The sequence below is a fragment of the Lycorma delicatula genome, chromosome 2, assembly GCF_047948215.1.
Source record: "Lycorma delicatula isolate Av1 chromosome 2, ASM4794821v1, whole genome shotgun sequence".
Lineage (NCBI taxonomy): Eukaryota > Metazoa > Arthropoda > Insecta > Hemiptera > Fulgoridae > Lycorma > Lycorma delicatula.
Window position 1 is genome coordinate 111,234,645 of NC_134456.1, and position 21,531 is coordinate 111,256,175.

Genomic DNA, 21,531 nt, shown 5'->3' on the forward strand with positions numbered 1-21,531 from the left:
AACCAGAATTCAAGACCCTCTTTGGGATAGAATATACCTGACAGCCAGGGATGGACAGAAACCCTTTTAAGGCGTCCAGTAGGCTAGAGAGGTCACCAGATAGGAGTAGTTCATCAGTTCATGGCTCAACATCATCGTTGCGGATGGAAGCTGAAAACCCAGGTGCAATTGCTGCACCATCGACCTCTTGAAGGACCATGCAAGTGGCTGAACGTGCCCAAGTTGCATCGTCAGACAAAGAAGAAGGAGCTATCAATTTGCTCACCCTTGTTACTAAACTAGAGCTTTCCAGTGATTTAAGTAGTTACATAGAAAGGAGTACTAAGCGTGAAATAAAACTCCTGAATAAGGAAGTTGCTTTGCCGGCACAGATTTGATGATTTTGTGTGAACAAATGCCTCCACAGGGGCATATACAGAAGAACCTTATGCCAGTCACTCAATCAAGGCAGACAGACCCACAGAAGATATCGGAAAATGACGAGTTTCTTAGGAGTGACTTATCAGTTACTGACCTACTGGACCAGCTCCTGCGAAGATGGCCGCCGAAGTTCATAAATAGAGTTAGAGAGGTGAAAACGCTGTCTGTTGAAAATGGGGACATGTAATTTTATAGACATTTTTCACACCTGAAGATCAGGAACAGAGTAGCTGGCTGTCACGAGTTATAAACCTGGTGATGTCTTTAGAGGAATCTCTCTCTGGGGGAAGAAGCTGAATCTGAACAGAGAAGCAGATATAGCATATATTACGATTCAACAAGTGGTAATTGAGAAACTGCAGCAATCATATTGAAGGCAGTGAGGCGAGTACTGGGGAAGTCGACATCTCTGATATTTATCCTCCTAGAAGGCCTGCTTGGAGCAGTGGTCAAAAAGATTCTGACTTACCTTTTCAGAAAAAATGCCAAGACGGTATCAGTGGTTCTCCCAGAACCTGAACGCTCCAAATCGTGGTCAGCTTCAGCTAAGATGTCGACCCCTCCATTCGAAGACAGCCGCACTGTAGTAATGCACGCCCAGGGTAAGATAAACTCAGACTTGCTGCGTACGATGAAGACGTTGGTCAAGGAGAAGAGGCAGGTGAAGTGCTCTCTATAAGGCAGAGCAGAGGAGATGAATTACAAGTTAAAATTAAGGGCAAATAAAGTACGGAACAATTTACTGCTACACTTAAAGGGATCGAGCAGCGAGTTTACAAGTCGGCAAGAGAACATGAGGTGATAGGCAGGCTGTAGTCCATATAAAAGACATTGCTGTTGATACTACAGAAAAGGAGGTGTGTGATGCGATAGTTGATGTTATAGGCAAGAACGAAGAATTCAGAATATTGTCAGTTAGGTCGGCATATAGCGATACATGTAATGTTACAGTTATTACTTCACATCAGGTGGCACTCAGACTGGTTAATGAACGCATCAGAGTTGGGTGGGTCCATTGTCAGGCCTACATTAGAGAAGAAACAAGCAGATGTTATAAATGTTGGGGCTCGCCATAGAAGTGTTGAGTGTCAGGGGCCCAACAGGACTGAATTAAGTTATAATTGCAGAGAACCCGGACATAAGGTACAAGAATGCAGGAACCATATGAAATGCTGGAACTGTAGAAGCACATACCATCGCACCGGAGGTTCGACGTGCAAACAAAATAAAAGCAATTAAGGTTATGCTCTCAAACATCAATCATAGTTCCCTCTCTCACAACTTAGTGGGAGAGCTGGCGAGAAATATCAGTGCAAATATATTAATAACAACTGAGCCAAATATATATATAGCGGCAAGTAATGACTAGTGTGCAGACGAGTCAGGGGATGTTGCCATACACAATGTTAGCGGCAGATTTGGGTGGCAACTGCCCCATCAAGGACAGAGATAATAGCTGTGGAGTTGGCAGAAGCTATTGTAATAAGGGCGTATATTAGTCCAAACTGTGATGTGTATGTTTATGAGAGATACATAGGACGTTTGCAAGATGAAATCAATAGAACATGAAAAAAGATCATACTTACAGGTGATCTAAACTGCAAGACAGTTGTAGCAAGCAACTCATCTACAAATCGGTGACGTGAGATAGTTGCGGACCTGATGCAGACAGCTGGGCTGTACTGCTTGAACGACTCAACGCTGACCTTTGAAGCAAGGGGCCGGGCCATTCATCCATATTAGACCTGACAATATTGGACAACAGATGGAACTAAAATCACTGAAACTGACTATAATCACTGTAACTGGATGGTCCTGGAAGGTGAGACAGCCAGCAATCACCGTGCCATGCTCCTCCAGATAATCAATCGCTCCTTTCGGTCAATCGATCAATTTAAACCTCAAAGACTGACGCAGTGGCAGTTTTTGACTGTAGTGACAAACATGTCAAGGTTACGGGACGGGAGACAGCTGACACCTGAAGTCCTGCAAGACCTCGCAAGAAATAGCGCAAATACCAATTGGTGACAGGAGGTTTCAGCCTGCATATTGATGGTTGGACACAATCAAGCACATGAGGCAAGAACTTGAGAATTTCAGTAAACGACTCAGAAGAATAGGCGGTGATGCCTATGATGCTGCAGCTCATGAGTATATTACAAACAGAAGAACATTAAATTACAAAATAAAACGAGCCAAGGAAAGTAAGTGGCAAGATTTGTGTGGAGAGTTGGATGAGGATTTGTGGGAACGAGCCTATCAGATTGCAACAAAATGGTTTGAGAGACTTTTACCCATCCTCACAGGTAACCAGGCGATGGAGCATATTGCCAGGCTCTTCCCAAGAGAACATGTGGGAGATGATTTAGTAGTTGAATGCGAGAGGAAACGCTTCTCTGCAAATGAGGTCATGGTGATTCTTAATCTAAAGGATCGAAAGGACCAGATGGTATCCCTGCATCTTTGCTAAAGGAATTGGTCAAACTGGTGCCTTGGGAAATGATTGATATTGCAAATTACGGTCCAGAGAACAAGGTCTTTCCAAGGTTCTGGAAAGACACACGTCTCCTCTTACTGGAGGAGTTCAAAGTGGACGTCAGCATCCATGCAAATCAATTCAAACTTTGGTGCAGATGGTCAGCAGTTCAAGCCATTGCCATAGTGGTAAACTGGGCAGAAGTACATGGAGAACGAGCTCTATGCCAATGTTTATATTTTTGGGTGTCAAGAACGCGTTCAGATCCTTAACCTGGAATTCAATAAAATGGCCCTTATGATAGCTCTATGTAGGCAGATTGGGGAATACTTGAAGGATCATTGGATAACTGCAGACGTACAAAACAAGAGCCTGCAATTCCAGATATTTGGGGGGTACCACAAGCATCAGTCTTGGGCCTGCTTCTTTGGCTCTTAGTATGTGATGGAGTGCTTAGCCTCCATCTACCAGACGAAGCTGAAACAGTGACCTATGCTGATGATTTGACCGTCTTGGTCAGCAGTAAGATGGAGGGCGACTTGGAGATGCATGGCAATGCAGCTTTTGTTAGTATAAGTATGTGGCTGAATGAACATGGACTAGATCATCAAAAAAATTTGAGTTTACAACATTAACCGGCAGAAGAAAGATAGGTCACATCGATCTAAGAGTGGGAGACCAGCCACTCCAGAACAAAGCAAGTGTAAAGTAGCTAGGGGTAAAGATTGATAGAGCATGCAAATTTAGCCAGCATGTGGTTGAATGCTGTGACAAGGCAGAGAAGACCACTAAGCTCTTAAAATACTGATGACGTCACTTACAGCTCCTTGCGCTTCTAAACAAAGACTAATAATGTTGATAGTAATGTCTGCAATGCTGTATGCCTCCCCAGTTTTGGGCCCTGCTGTGAGAGTGAAACGCAATCTAAATAAAATACATGCAGATGCACGCTGTTGAGCATAATTGCAGGTTGCATAACTGTCTCTTACGAGTCAGCATGCGTGATAGATTTACCCTGATAGATTTACAGATTGAGGAAAGGAGTAATAGGTATGGAGGCATGGATACATCAGATGCGAAATGTAGGACGCTCAATATTTGGGGTGAAAGATGGGCAACAGGTGACAGATCGTTGTGGAATAAATGTCTCATATCAGATCTAGAGGCGTGGATCAAACATGGCCATAGTGAGGTGAATTTGCAATTATCCCATATGTTTACAGGCCATGGTGCCTTTGAATATTATTTACATAGAGTGGGCAGGCGCGATTCTCCCTGCTGTACGTATTGTAGCAGGAATGCTATGGCAGAATATGCCACGGCATAGATCTACCATGCCGGACTTATTGCTGGTAGGTGGGAAGGCCCCCCTTACAGTTAAAGGATGCTCCCCTGGACTGAGCTTTACTTAATTGTATGTCCAACCCAGGGGTGTAGGGGAAAAAAAAGGTTTATGATCTCAGTCTAGTAGATGATTTTTCATAAAAAAAGGTTTAGCAACTCAGTCTAGTAGATGGATGAAGGTAAGGATTATGATGTTAATGAGACTAACAAATATTTAATTAGCTTTTTATTAAAAAGTAATCTAATTTATTATTACATTTACAAATATTAAAATTAAGTAAGATTTTAACATGTTTTAAAAAATATCTTTTGCACCAGATAAATAATACAATAATCATTTTTACTAGTGTGTTGCATTATCACAATACTTTTTATAGTTTTACTGATTATTGAACAAAGTATTAATATTGTACAAATTCCTTACATCCATAATGAATACATTTTCTAATATAATATTCTCCCTTTTATTATTCAATATTACAAATAAAAATTTGTTTATTCTTGTTTTGATGCATGCCCTTTGGTATTTGATGGAGTAAATAATTTATTGGGTATATTAAAATAATAATCTGTGCGTGCTTTTGACAGAGTGATACTGCAGTAGTGTCTGATGCTGAATTAGCTGAAGCCGATCAATCAAGTAGACATTCTGCCACCGTTACTGCTACTGTAGTAACTACCAGTTGCATAGTCAGTCTGCCAATGATGACTAATAGCACCAATAACATTACTGAGAATGAGCAATCGACTACCAGATCTGCTGCAGATGATATAAACAGGGTATACTATCTTTTGTTATTTTTCTTTGAGTGCTTGTGAGTTATTAAGAATATTTTTATTTTTTTTTTTGGTAAATGTAATCCTGTGTTAGATAATCTTTAACCATTACAGTTATGATATTAATATTAACAAGATTCATTAATCTAATTAGTTGTTAAATTGATTAATGCTCCAAGTGGTAAAGATTTTAAATGAAAAAAAAAGATGTTCTCGTAATTAGCAGAGTTATATCAGTAATACATTTTTGTTATTTATATTACATGAATTTCCCTGTTGAAAACAAGGTTTTCAAAAACCCTTAAAAGGGTTTTTGTCCATCCCTGGCTGTCAGGTATATTTTATCCCAAAGAGGGTCTTGAATTCTGGTTCTGGGCTCAATTTCGCACAATTTGAGTACCCACTTGGCTTTTTCCTGGGGCACATTTTGGGGGGAGCAGCACTTTTTTGGAGCAGGCAAATATTATTTTTTGGTGTCATTTGAATAAAAAAATATGATTTATATTTGAGTAATTGCCACTCCTAATAGAACTATGGTTAGAGAAACTTATTATTATTAATAACTATAAATATTATAACTAAATAATCTTGGCTCAAATTGTTAGCCACATCCAGCATAATTTTTGTTACATTAGGATGCAACTTCTATGTAAGGCCTTATAAAAATAATTTTAAAAATACATATTTGAAATGAGAATTAAAATATTATATGTATCTAACAGGTCTTCCAAATGTAATGCTTATTTTATTGACATTCAAATGGAAAACCTGAAACAGCCTATCCAGTTAACATTAGTTTGCAATAGGGGAACTCAATTCTTCAGAATAGAGTACATTTAACTAATTTGTAGTGGTTATGATTTATTCGGTAGACCACTATATCCTCATTGATTTACAATATTTTGCTTTTATAGATACTGTATGGTATACATTTTTATAGCTGTCTGAAATAGATTGTAACTGGAACTGGAGTATTTTGCAGTGATTTTAACTGTGTTCAGTGAATTGTTTTAAAAAGTAAACCTACATATTACAAAAAAGATTACATTCCATTTTTGAAATTAATTTCAGTAGCCAACATATAAATCAGGTATGGAATATAATTTTATTAATTTTAAGTAATAAATATTAGATTTCATTGATATTTATTTATTAGTTTATTTATTTTAATTAGAATTATGTTATGTGGCATGGTATCGTCAGTTTAAATTAGGATATAGAATTGGCATTGTACGAGGGTAAATCAAATATAAACAGTAATTTTTTTTTAATAAATTTATTGATTAATTACATACACAATTCATACCTTCATCATTTATCTATAGTCTCCTGCACAATCTACACACTTTTGCCAATGATTTGGAAGCTTGAATATTTCATAAAAAGTTTGAGAATAAGTTGTCAACCATTTTCACGCATGCTACTCAACAGCTTTATTTTTTTTTAATTGTTCTGTTCCAAGCATTTCAAGGGCACAAACAAAAAATAATCACAGAGGGACAAATCTGGGTTGTAGGGAGGGTGGTCAATGGTTTCCCAATGCATTTTTTCCAATCTCTCTCTTGTCAAATTGTGGTGTGCGGCCTGGCATTGTCATGGAGAAGGATGATATCTCTAATGAGCATACTCCATCTTCTGTTTTGGTAGGCGGCTTTTGTTGACTGTAGCAGCTGGCAGCTTAGTAAGCCGCATTTACCATTCATGGATTGTGGAGAAAATTGATGATTAAAGTTCCCCTTTAGTCAAAAAAAAATTTTGCAAAGTTTTTCTGACTGACAGACGGGTTTTGGCCTTCACTGGGCAGCCCTCATCCTTCCTTCGCCACTCCTTACTTGCCATTTTTGATTCCAGAGTGCAATGATAAACCCATGTCTCATCACATATTATGATATGCCTCAAAAAATTATCTCCTTCTTGCCAAAATCTATATAGAAGTCTCTCACAGTTCTCCAACCTGACCTGTTTTTGATTTTCAGTTAACAACCTCAGAACCCATTGAGCACTTAAGTTTTCTAAAGCCAAGATGATCAGTGATAATAGATTGAGCACTCCTGTAGCTGATACCAACTTCTGATGCAATTTCTTCAACAGTGAATTGGCAGTCACCTTTGATAAGCTTTCAAAGGCACAGATGTTGTCAGCTGTGCGACTTGACCTTAGGCATCAATCATAACTTTCATTTTCTACACTTTCTTCTCACCCACCCTTAAATTATCTGGCCCACGTACACTCAGTTCTGGAACAGTGTAGCGCGTCCCCAAATTATACTTTTAAACATGTTAAAATTTCCACATGTTTAACGCGTTCATTAGTTAAAAACTTTGATTATAAGTTGTGCAACAGGCGACAGAACCTCTTGCTCATTCATGGCTGTACTGACGACAGAACAGAATGGTGGAACTAACCAAGCTGGTTCCCCCTCTCTATCAGATTGAACATTAACCCCCCCCCACACCACCATACAGTTCGGAACTGCTTGCTGCATAAAATGGTAAAATTACTGTTTAAATTTGATTCATCTTGTATTGGATGATGAAATTGGAAACTTTTCAAATTATTGAGATCATTAAACTTTAACCAGTTTCAATTTATTTTCTGTTACTTTGCATTTTTACAAAAAATAGCCCTGTACTAGTGTACAGGGCTATTTTTTGTACCTAGTACCTACTATATATTATTACATATGTAATCTTTTTTCTTAACTAAACATTTTTTTTCTAATTTTGCCTGATGACCAGTCATTTTCTATGAGATGGGTTTTGATGTCAGTTTACTATAAAGGTGACGCTTTACAATATGTATATTATTACTAGCAGACCAGCTATTGTATTGTGCAGACCAGTATTGTTTTGAGTACTACATTTTTAAAATCTGTTTTGTTTTTTTTCTTTCTTTACAGTCTTTCATTGAAATTTTATTTATGTTTCTCATATCTCAAAACAGTTCATCATTCTATTGCTGTGTTTCACAAGTGATAAATAACACTCTTCGCTTTGGTTGTTCACCATTTAGAAAAAGCTTTATTCATGAACTGTATATAATGCATTGAAGCATTTATGCCTACATATATATTTATATATTGTATTTTTTTATAATCAAAAACCAATTTGAACAACCCAAGTAAATGAAATGACACTTACCTTTTTTTTTCTTTATTTCATTAGCACTTTTGCAGGATCCCACATCATCGGTTGTATATAAATTATAGAAAATTACATATCAAATATAACAAATTTTTTTTAAAATAAAAATTAAAAGATTAAAATTACTATCATATATACAAAATATGAAGTCAATTAAACAAAATAAGTACATATGTATAAATGTGACGTCAATTAAGAATTAAATTAAAATTAAATTTAAAAATACCTTGTAACCTGGTCAGTCAGTGTTATATTACTGAGTGGATTTGAAATTATTTATATACATTCTGATGCACAATGAATATTTAATAATTTTGAATAAAATTAATTCTTATAATAGTTTGAAATTTACTTTTGAAATTGACATAAATAGAGAAATAAATTTTCTAGATGTGTGTCAAAATTAACAAAAATAAACAATTTTTAATATCAGTATGTAGGAAACCCACAACCAATAAAACCACATTACATAGAAATTTAAATCATCCGTGGTCACACAAAATTAGTACATATGGTTAATAGAGCAATTAATTACACACAATAGAAATAGATGTTATAAAACAAATTGGTAAACATAATGGTTATAATGATTCTTTAATTGATAATATACAAAAAACAAATTTCAAAAATTAATAATACCACAACTCTTATAAGACAAACAGTCTTATAATAAGATATTTAAAAAGTAACGATCACACTCATATATATATATATATAATTATATATATAATTCATGTGGAATTTATAAAATAAAATGTAATGATTGTGACCATTTTTATATATATATATATAAATACAAAAGATTTTTTTTCTTTTAATAAAACTTTATGGATATGGCTTAATCAGATCAGTAAAATATATACTTTATTAGGCAGAAAAATATTAATAATTCTTTTATCTCGAATTCCAAATTAAATTATGTTTGTAAATGCACATCTGAGGTTATATGAGCATTATTTATTTACTCAAATGGTGTCAACAGGCTTATGCATCAATTCAGACATTGCTTTTTTCTTTTTGTTTATGAAATGAATTCTGTACCGTTCAAAAATGCCAAGACTTAATTGTTATTTAAACATATGAAAGGTAGAGAACACTACCACTCTTCCATAATAAATATATTATTTATAAATATATAGCTTAATATATAACTTAAATAAACTACTGTTTCCTTTCACTATATATAAAGAGTTCTGAGTTTATTCATTACCATTATAAGAAACTCAGTTTTTAAACACATATTGTATGAACAGTTAGGTGTGAAATAATTTAAGATTTTAAATTTTATTAAAATTGTATTAATTTTTTTTTCTTTTTGAGAGCTTTATAGCTGGTAGGTTGGAGAAAGGACATGTTTAATCATCAGAAAAATTTTATTAGACAAAAATAATTTAGAATCCAAATTTAATTATTGCTGTCATGTATGCTAAGTTTATTGCTCATGAGTGTTGTTGTGGCTTACATACTGTAAACTGCAGCGGATAAAATCGTAGCTGCTTGCGGCTGTGGATTATTAACCTTAATGTGGAAAAACTAAAAATCTCACTTCGTTTTCAGCTTATTTTTATTTTTCTTTAATTGTCAAATTGCAATTAATGTCATTTTTTTGGTGGGGATGAAAATTTTGTAGCAAGTGAAACCTGACTGGAATTTGATCCCAGAACAAAAGGCAAGGATGTTAATACCTCTTGTCATGAAGAATTCATCAGTCATTAACAGAAGTCAGTTTATTTGAACAACTTGATATCACCTGATATGATTGTAATAATTTTATTACTCAAATGAACATGTAGAATAACCCATCTAATGATTTGGTTGGAATCACATGAGCCATTGTATTTTTCCATTTTTACCAAATACTTGCATAAATATCAAGTTGGCAGAACCATTTGTTAGTGTTCTGTTGCAAAAACAATAATAAGCGCATTTGAACTATGACTATGAAAATGTGAGTGATTGACATTTAGGGTAGAGTATAAACAAAACGTTTTTCATGAAAATCATCATTTTCCAAATAGCATATGTGGTTACTTTAAAAAAGCCATAACCATTTGGTGGCATAAAAAATTCAAAGATAGATGAGATATGAGTGACGACTCAGAAGTGGACGACCAAACCCAAAATGATAGATGCAAATGTGAATAGGGTGTGAAATTTATGGTCTGACAGATAAATAAATGTGGTTGATGAAATAAGTGATATTCTGTTCAGAGGAAAAGACTAGACAAGTAGACTATAATGATTATGCTCCTAGCCATAGTACACTCATCATGAGGTAATCTCAGCCAAGAAATATTTTACTGTAACAAGTCATAATGGCTATTCACCCGAGTTAGTGAATAGTTATGATTTCTCACTAAGAAATTTTTTTAGTGAATAGCCGTAGGAATTTCTCACTGTTCCAAAATGAAAGACTGTGCTTTCATTTTGTCATTATTTATTGAAATTATGTTTTAACCATTATTTATTGAAAAATTGCTAATATCCACCATAATAATAAAAGAACGCAAGACTTCCAGAAAAAAAGTTCCACATCTGCTTCTATAAATGAGAGCATCATTTAAGCAGTATAATTTACAAAAGAGTGTTTTTAGGACAACAATAGCTACTAAAGCCCAGTTCAAAATACACTATATTTAAAAGTTCATTCCAGAATCAAAATTGTCATACTTCTTGCATTGAGTATTCTGTGTTAATATCATTGTATTACAGGCTAGACATTTTTTCATCTGGCATTTGTTATTTATTGATTATTAAAAATCTTCATGTAAGTTATTTAGATCTTCACAGATCCCTTTCTCACATAAATTAATTTATAAATTTTTTTCAGGAACTTAATCATGTGGAAAATGCTGGTGTTTGTTGTGGTAGTGAAGAAAATGTTTTGATGACTGGAGCAGCTTTTGATGTCATTTGTGGCAACAGCATTGATAATCACTTACATAAGAAAAATAATATTGGCAACAATACTGCTTCAACAGCCACCTTTGATGCAATATGTGATGTATGTGTATTTTATTTATCACATTCCACAATTGATTTTCATTTACTTAAGTAAAATTATCTGCTGTGATTTTTACCCATTGAATGCCAACATCATTTAATGAAATTACATTCAGTTACTCAGCTTTGTTAATTTACAGGAATTATAAATTGTGGTTCAGCCTCTGATAATGGACTCTCATTTCCACATCTTCATTTTCCAGAATATTACTCTTTTATATTTGTATTAATTACTGAATGTTTAATCTTACTTTCTTCTTTCCCTGCACTAAAGTCAATTGTGCACCTATGTACCATGATTATTTTATGTGCTAATTATTGTCTTTCATGAAATGACTACATTTTATTAATTTCAAGACACAAATGTACACATTTTATTTAAACCCATTTTATTTAAAGTAAATTAAAGTATTTTGAATATAGAAACATTTCAAAAGAAAATGAAAGGCAGAAATAAAAATATTTATTCTAAGTCTAATTCTTAAATAATTCCATAAAGAAAAACGTATTTATATTATTTACTTTTTATTGATTATTTCTGAAGTTATGTATAATCTTTTTTATTTTTTCATTTTTTTAAGAAAAAAATGTTTTCTGTAACATTTTTACTTTCCTGGCTACATATACATAAAGGAAAGTTTAGTAATAAGTCAAGAAATCATCATACTGGGCTCTTAAAAAATTGCATACGTAAATAATACATAATGTTGTTCACCATTTGTTACTCTCAAAAAATAAAACCCATTTTCAGTATAAGGGTGGATCAAATATATAAACACGACTTTTCATTTAAAAATTCTTTATTTGCACTAAAAGCGAAAACAAGTTTACATCATTTTTCTATATCGTTTCTTCATTTGAAATGCTTTTTCCCAGTAGATTTTTCCTTTTTGATGTACCACCCCATTGTTGGTCTCCCAGAACTTCTTTGATTGGTCCAAAGAGATGAAAATTGGATGGTGATTAATCTGGAGGACAGATTAATATGGAGGACATTGAATTGTGTTCATCTCATTTCCTTCAATTTTGCTTGTGACAGCTGCTGTATGAGGCCTTATTTTTTCATAGAAAAGGACCACTTCTTATATAAATTGGCGTTATTACCATGGAAATAATAATTTATAAATATTAACTATTGAAATAATAATTTCAAAAACCATGGAATGTCAATGGAGTGACAAATATTCTTATTCTTTTCATTTGTAAGCTTCATTGCCCTGCATGAATTTCTTATGCCATGCTAAATTACATGGCCTTGAAAGTGTTTCCACAGAATATTATGAAGTGTTTTATGCCCTTATGAATGAGAAATCTGATAATGGAATATGTAACAGAAAGAAGTTCACTTTCTCAGACATTACTTACGATTACGATCTATTGACAGGATCTTACAAGGATGGCTGGCCACTATGCCCACTCCTGACATCCCACCTGACACATCTTGAAGTAACAGCTCGTTTTGTTCAAAATGGAAATTCTCACTTTTATTTTATCCACCCTTGTAAAATATTTATTTTTTACCTATAAATCAGCTAATTTTTCTAAACCACTGTGCTGTGTGTTTATGTTTGTGTGCCATTTATAATCATGTAAACATCTAATAACTAAAATTGAATTTACTTATGTTGTAATTTTTTTACCTAATATTTTTTTTTTTACAGTAGAGTTTTTTTTAAATTACAGAAAAATTAATTGGAAGAATTGTGTATTTATATCAATTTAATCTTGGAAGTGTAAATTCTGTTTAAACTTGATAAATATTTTTGTGCCAGCTTTTTTCTAACTTTCACAGTGTATAATATTACTAAAAATAATAATATAGAAAACTAAGGTGCACATACTGTTCAGATTATTCTTGTGATTTACTAAAACCAAACTCAACCACTTAAGGCAAAAAATAATATAAACACTATTATTTAGTCTGAATCACTTTCACAAATACACAATAATTTGTTTTAGTAACCACTTAAGGCAAAAAATAATATAAACACTATTATTTAGTCTGAATCACTTTCACAAATACACAATAATTTGTTTTAGTAATTGGTAATTACGTTAGACAGAATTACCTTACCATATTCTAAATAATTGACATTTATTATCTTAAAATAAAAAGCAATGAAAATAATATTCCTCAATCAAAAATTAAGCATCTAAAACTAATTTAATAATTGTCTATAATAAAATAAAATGTTACATTGTAATAAATCATGATTGATGATGTGCTGGTAGATGTTAATTATGAGTTAAATTTTCTCAGGCTGATAATTGGGCTGTTGAACAAGATAGAGAACAGCATCTGGATGAAGTGCCCACTCGACTGAACTCAAACACCAAAAATATAAATGAATCTCCTGATCAACAGACTCATAATGACACGGCTAACTCCTCCATCAATAACTCAGGTATGATACAGTTACATTTCACAATAACTGTACAATCTCTAATCACTTTTTCCCATCTCTATATAATATCAATGATTTATTAGAGATAAAATAGTTTATTCTAAAAAAATCTTGATTTTTGCATATCCAGTTTGTATAGAGTATATGTAAATAAATATTTATGTGTAGCAAGTACGTAATGCATGTTTAAAAATTACATAATTGTATTCACTTATCTATAAGTTACATATTTCTCTACATTACTGACACAGTAATATGGTATTGCAGCTTTGGAAAATGCACAACAAGAAAACAATATTTTCAAATTACAAGTACTGATAAGTTGAAGACATGATTTCACAATTTAATGCCAACCTCTCACAATTTCTTGAGATATTGCCAACTTTTTTTTGTAACACAACCTTTCTTATGTCAGCTACATTACAGAGATAAAGGTGTAAAAAGGAAATAATTTTTTAATATGCATTGTTAAAAGCACTTAATGAGTTGTAAAATAAAAATCTATTTACATAAAATCTATTTATGTAAATTTTATATGTAAATTTTATTTCATCCTTTTTATTTTAGTAAAATGCTTTAAATTTCTAAAACTAGTCATTTTTTTAATATATCTTTCATGGTGGTTCAAGCTTCCAACTATTTATGCTGTAAATATGGTTTGCAACTTATTTCACTGTGTGGGCAATTTGTGGGCAATTCTCTTCTACCACAAGAATTTCTGTGTTGTGTACTATTTCTCTGAATTTATTTATCTGATATGTTATTTTTTTTTACTTGCATTTCCTTAATATATCCGTAGCACTTATTAACCGTGTATTAAGCCTTATTAACTGTGTATTTTAATAATATTTTTGTGTTTAAATGTAATCTACTGTTAGTTAATGTATGTTTTATACACTTTTTTCAGATGGTGCTAACTCAATTACGGCGATTTGATGATGGTTGAACAATGTCTCTTGCACTTTGTTTTAATTATATTTTAATTATATTAATTAACGGTTGACTAAGTGTGATTAAAGATGTAGTTGTAACAGCTTAATAAATTATTAAAAAATTGAAAAAATAGGTCAATAAATATAATTATAGGTCAATAAATATAATTATACTCATTAGTCTATTCAAAGAATTGCTAGCAGGAAATAAATTAAAGACTACCTGAACTAAAAGAAAATGTAACTAAAGAGGCTTGCTCTCATTGGCTATTATAGATTTAAATGACTAAAGGGTAAGTGAACAAAAGTCCTCTTCTATATCTGTGGCAACATTTTGTTAATGTAAAAATGTGTGTGCATGTGTGTGTGTGTTTTCTTTATTGCTGCCATATCTCTCTCTGTACTAATTATATTAAATAAAAGTAAAATTCAACTATCCACTACAGTACAGAATCCAATAATGTTTCTTATCTGATTTCAATACTTATTTGTAATCAAAAGACTTTTGAAGGTTACCCTCAAATTAAAAAACCTCAAATTAATCAAACCTCAATCCATCAAGAAATTAAAATTATTCCATATGTAGTATAATATATGTATTCAACAATTAAAATAAAAATTAAACATTCTTAATAATATATACTTTTTAAATATAATAATATATATAATTTTTAAATCCATAAATATGCTTTGGTTAGCCACCACATACAGTACTATACTAATATTTTAAGAAATCTACTTAAAATTTGCTTCCACAGCAGTTTTGATAAGAAAATCATTGTCAAACTCTGTCTGAAGATTAATCAATTTAAACTTTTTTTATATTAAAAAAAATTACAATGAAATTGTAAACCATATGATAAGAGTCTCACAGATATCACAATTTTTCTGCTCAAAAAATAAAAATTTCTGTTAATACAAATAAAACTGAAATATATATAAAATAAAAACAAAATGATAATTGTATCAAAAAAGGTTAGACACTACGATTATCAGAATCTGTTATTAATTTAGAATTTTGTTAAAAAAAAATACATGTTAAATATATGTAATAGACAATAGATATACAATAAACAATGAAATCAGGCTAGTAAGAGTTTTGTAACATTTTTTTTCTATTTTTTAACAGCAAGTAATCACTAAAACCTGTTTAGACACTTTTATCATGGGATTACATCATTATATACACTTAATTTATGTTTAACACAAATCATCTGGTTTGTTATATTTTAAGCTGTCATATTTGACTATATTTTATAAAATATATGTAAATTATTTTTTATTGTCAGCATTGTTTAAAAAAGTCTATATTCAAATTAAATCTATTTTCAAAGATCATACATGGAAGGTTTAATTAAACAAAAGTTTTTAAAATGACCTTCTAAAAGGACATTGAAGGTAGTATTTCTGATAATGAAGGTAAATAATCAGTGGTATTTCTGATAATAAGTAACCAAATTTAAGTATTTGCTAAGGTTGAAGAGCTTTCTGTACAATTCTAATCATTCTAATCTTTTATTTATTTATTTATTTATTTATTTATTTATTTATTTATTTATTTATTTATTTATTTATGATGTCAACAGTACTCTGCAGAGATGCCAAGGCATTTGTGCACAGTCTTGTAATTGTAAATATACCAATAAATGTGTAGTCTTGAACAAACTTAGGCCAACCACTCCTGAAATGTGTGGTTAAGTGAAAACCCACCCCACCCAACTGCCTTTCCAAGCACTCAAACCTTAGAACTGTCGAAAATCAGCTGATTTTGCGATGACAAGTTTAACCATTAGTTTTAACTTCAACACATTTACAATCCTCAGCTATGTGAGTAATTTTGAAAAACATCATCATCTTGTAATATGGCTTGTAGGCAATTACACATATATTTGAAAAGCACTGCAAAAATTATGAATGTCAGAAGACTAATTTTATAAAGGAGAAGCATTTTACAAATTCGAAAACTAATTTTTAATTTATAATAAATTGATTTTATTACTATTTGTTTTATTTTTTGTTGCAATTTACATTATCTTTCATTTTTTTCATGAGTACTAGTAAAAAAAAAAAAGTTTAATTCCCTGAAAAAATAATTTATAAAAAAAAGTGAAATTTAATATAAAATCTAAGTTATCACATTTTCATTCTCTTTATCAAAATAATTTTGGAGATACACACTATTGTTAACAGAAGTTTTATAATTCTTGTATCACTAGCTCTTCATTATTGATCACTAGCTCTTCATTATTGCTGACCTGACCTGTGTTTAAATTAATATTGTATCAGGGAAATAAAAATTCTGATGTGGACACCACATTAACTTGTATGCCTATTAAATTACATATATTTTTATTTCATTTTTTTTTTTTTTATTATTAAATTATTATTTATTGATTGTCATTTTTTTACAATCACAGGTTAGTAATTATTAATAAATCAATTTATTTTAATTAAAAAAAAAGTATATGAAGTCAGATTCTCACCACATTTTTTTATAATCACAGGTTAGTAATTAATAAATCAATTTATTTAAATTAAAAAAAAAAAGGAAATGAAGTCAGATTCTCACCAATGTGAGAATATTTTGTTAATATTTTGTTAATTAAAATTTTATTAGGCTATAACTCTAGAACCAATGAAAATAAGTACCACTTTGATATATAGTTGAAAAGCTCTCTAGGAAGGCTTATTACTGTAGTTAAGAAAAAGTCCAAAATTCAAATTTTTTGCATTTTGGGCTTTTTCGGACACTTTGGTACTGTCAATTGCAATCAAAAGGGGAGGTGCACAACTAGATGTTACAACAGTCCTAAATCCAAATTTTCAAAATTTACGCCTAATCGTTTTTGAGTTATGCAAAATAAATATGTATGTACGTGCACACAGATGTCATGCTGAAACTAGTAAAAATGGATTCAGAGATGGTCAAAATGAATATTTCCATTGAAATCTGAAAACCAAATTTTTTCGTGATTACAATACTTTATTTTTACAATATGTGATTACAATACTAGATTTTTAAAAATCTACTATTTACTGATATGCACAGTACAATGAAGAAAAAACACCATGGAACTTAAAAATTAAATAACTGAAGTGAAGTATGTGCATTTGCATTTCCATAATGTTGTAAATTTTATCTTTTGCCACGAAAATGTATTTATAAGTATAATTTTATTTTAAACCCTATTCAGAAGTGCAGTTTCTCATCATTTTTATTTTATTTATTTCTCTGTGACTTTCAGTGATATGGCATTCTTCAGAACAACATACATTTCTATTATTTTTTAAATAAATAATGCAAACATAAACACATATAAAAAAAAAATGGCGTTCATAATTTTTGAGATAAACTCAGGTTAAAATTTTTTTCCCTGATAACCCCTGAAATGGTTATAATGATTTTAGAGTTAAATGTAAACACTGAAATATATATATAATATATATATATATATAGTGTATATGAAACACTGAAATATATGAACACATTCATTGATGTTGATACATATGAGGGTGGGTGAATTGTTGTGAGCCTGGCTAAAAAAACAATATTTTTCTGGGTATATTTCGATTTATTTTGCAACATAGTCACCATTAAGGTCTTACACTTAGCTCAGTGTTCAACAAGAGTGCTTATGCCAGTTTGGTATGTTGATTTATCCAACTCCTTAAAATAACCACCTATGGCAGCAATAACTTCATTATTGGTCAAAAATCTTCCCTCCAAGCCTTTTTTTAAGTTAAGAAAGAAATGATAGTCACTGGAAGCCAGATCAGGTGAATGGTTAGGGAACTGTTTCCTGGTTAGGGAACAGAACACAGACTTGGACGAGGCTGCGTTCAAGAAGGAATGTAGGCTTGTCTTCATGACAGGGAAGGGTGATACCCCATGGTATCATGGAGTTTTTAAGTTAGGCACTGGTCTCTCCCAGAAGTTTTGTCTGAGGGTAGAGTCTTTCTAGACTTCGCATCCTGCCGCGTCAAGGAGTACCTTGACGTACAGAGATGCTTCAAAATGTTGTCGTGCGGCCAGGCTTCGAGTTTTTGCTCGAAGACTGGAGGAACTCCCGTTAGATGACCTGGCAGAGAATGTTTCTTCTGTAGTAGTTGAAGCCGCTGATCAGTTGATTCCCAGAGGCACAGGTCGAGAGAGAGTAGCTAGATGGTGGACTCAGGACTTCTCCTTAGAAGATGACCTATCTCTTTAGTCGGCCCACAGTCCGCTTCATCATGGTTATCCGCTGAATGCCAGCAAGTACCTGTCCACCATTAAAACACTTGGAGTCTAACAGATATCTCTGTTAGCTTCCTACAGCAGCGTGGTAGGAGTCTTTTCCCTTAGGTAAACTACTGATGTCGGTTGAACGAAGCAACCGCATCAAGGAACTCCAACACGGTCCGACAATGCAGCTCTCGCCACACTTACTCGCCGCTTGTGAGTGGCCAGTTTTCCCCTTGACCTCTAAGTTCCAGCGTGGCCTGAGTTCTGCCCCCCCCCCAAAGATGTAGCAATCACTGATTGGTTCACACATGCACAGTAGCTTTAAGTGGTCTGTTTGGCATGTAACCACCACAATGCTGTCAGTTCATTGTTGTTAGCCTTTGCAAAATAGTATGTTAAATGAATGTGGTAATAACAAATCCCACCAGTTTTGAAATTCAATCAGTGATATATTTTGAACACAAGAGGATATATATAATATTGCTGAGATTTGCCATTAATCATGTGAAACATATGTGCCTACCTCAATGAGTGAAAGAAAAGTGAGGCAATGGTGTTGCGAGTTTAAGGAAGGCCGTTCAAATGTTCACAATGAAAAAAAATGGTAGGCCTAGTGTCGGACTGACTATCTCACTGAACATGTGAATGCAAGAGTGAGAGAAAGTCATTGCTTTACAGTTGGCAATCTTTCTCTAGAATTTCCAAAAGTTTCAATGTAAATATTGTTGATGACTGAAACTCTAGGTTGTAAACTATGTGGTTGATGGGTGCTGAAAATGTTGGCAAGTGCTCACATATATCACAGAATGATAATTGCATGTGCTTTTCTCAACCGCTTTACCACGAAGAGACACATTTTTTTTCTCATATCATCACTGATGACAAAATGTAAATGCTCTGGCGAAACAACAATAAATGCAGTGGCGCCATTCTGCCACTAAACTGAAAAAATTAAAACAAGGCCAGTCTCGAAGGAAAATCATAGCAACTCTATTCTGGGACCAAAAGGATGTGCTGTTGATTGATTTCATGGAACCTGGAACATCCATCACATCACAAGTCTATTGTGAAACGCTTTCTAATCTGCATCATCACATTCAAAACCAATAATGGGGAATGCTGAGACCAGAAATTCTTCTTCTTCATGATAAGGGACATATGCACACAGCCGCATGTACAACAGTAACAATTCAAAAATTCAGATGAGAGATTTTTTATCATCCACCTTACAGTCCTGACCTTGCAAAAAACTACCTCCGACAACTGTCTTGCGTCTCAAACTCTTTGAGGAAAGTTAAGAGTTGAAAATTTTTGTGCAAAAGTCTAAAATCCCAGGTGGTGGAATAATTTTATGCAGTGGGTTTGATGAAGTTTGTTTCACAATATCAAAAGTGTTTGGAATAAAATAGTGATTAAGTAGAAAAATAAAGTAAATATGTATGTATTTGAAACCACTGATAAATTTTTCATTTTTTCTACTGTTCTCGGTTTGTTACCAATCAGTTCTTACTTGAACCTTGCCTCATATATCCTAAAGGTAGCTAGGTATAAAATGAAATTTCTTGTCCAGGTATCTGATAGTATCTTCCTACAGTCACTAATCCCATACTATATTAGAGAAAGTTAGATCTATGTTGAGTAATCTAGTAAGAGAGACAGGAAATCTAGATTTAGAAGTTGATTCAAGTAACACAGAATTAATGAAAATAAATGATGGTAGCAAGAAATGAGAGAATAGAGGGAGTAAAGAACTGTGTATTTTGGGCAATTAATTATTAAAGAAGATGGGATGTTAAGAAAATCAGCTGAAAGATAGGCAAAGCTGTGAAACATATAGCAGATACAAAAACTCTTTAAATCAGAACTGAATGTTTGTGTAATGCTTACCTAAGCATACTTAAGAAAAACAGTGATAGGTGAATTAAAAGAATAAGGGGAATGGAGAGAAGAACGTTGAGAAAAGAATAAGAACGAGTACAAGTTTGAAGATACAGGAGATGTAATTCTGGAAAGAAAGTGGATACGAGTGGAACACAATGTACATTCCAAAGATAACAAATGCCTAGAGAAGATATCCATAGAAGAGAAAGACCAGATAGCAGTGATAATGAAATGAGAAAGTACTATAGAGGAGTAACATGGCAGAGAGTTAGTGAAGATAGAAAGGAAAGGAGAAGGCCCTACATGTAAATTAACAAGGTTCTGTATTTATTTACAAGGGCCTAAATGGGGATAATTTGGAACCTAATGATAATTTATGGTCCTAAATTTTATGTTTTATAAATTTTAGTTTTTACAGGGCCTACAGTTATTGCCTCCTATAAGTCCCTCCAATACCAAATTAATAAATGTGGTTGTCTTAATAATGTTCCACTAACCCACTTTCATGTCTAGAATATCCTGGTATAAAACTTTTTTCTTCACTTTAAGACCTCATCATTTAAAATTTGATCGATCCACCTAATTTTCAACACATTCCTTCAACATGCATTTGAAACATGACTATTCTTCTTCTTTCTATTTTTCCAACTTTTCAATATTATAAAACCCTACGATCTACACAAACACATTCAAGAATTTCTTTCTTTTTAATGATTAGATTACTAGCAGACGTCTTGCTCTCTTTGCTTTTGTCAGGCTCCTTTTGATAATCTACATTACTTCCTCCAACCTCTGTAATTTTACAACCTAAATGAGAAAATTTATCACACATCATTCTTTGTTTTCCTCTTATCTTTCTTTAAACTTCTAGCAATTTCTATCTATCCTAGCATTAAATTCATGCCATTCAGAATTTATTGTAACTAAT

The 21,531-nt window shown here is 32.5% G+C and overlaps 1 protein-coding gene across 6 annotated transcripts in view; it reads left to right on the forward strand.

Moving 5' to 3' along the window:
• LOC142319125 (uncharacterized) overlaps positions 1 to 14,940 on the forward strand; it is a 223,095-nt gene extending 208,155 nt beyond the window's left edge. For all 6 annotated transcript variants that reach the window (XM_075356059.1, XM_075356060.1, XM_075356062.1 and 3 more), the window contains 4 exons: positions 4,829 to 5,020; positions 10,991 to 11,164; positions 13,424 to 13,568; positions 14,476 to 14,940. In XM_075356059.1, the coding sequence (XP_075212174.1) occupies positions 4,829 to 5,020; positions 10,991 to 11,164; positions 13,424 to 13,568; positions 14,476 to 14,504 (540 nt within the window). In that variant the 3' untranslated portion in view covers positions 14,505 to 14,940. The remainder of the gene's footprint in view (positions 1 to 4,828; positions 5,021 to 10,990; positions 11,165 to 13,423; positions 13,569 to 14,475) is intronic.
• Positions 14,941 to 21,531: the final 6,591 nt, after the last annotated feature.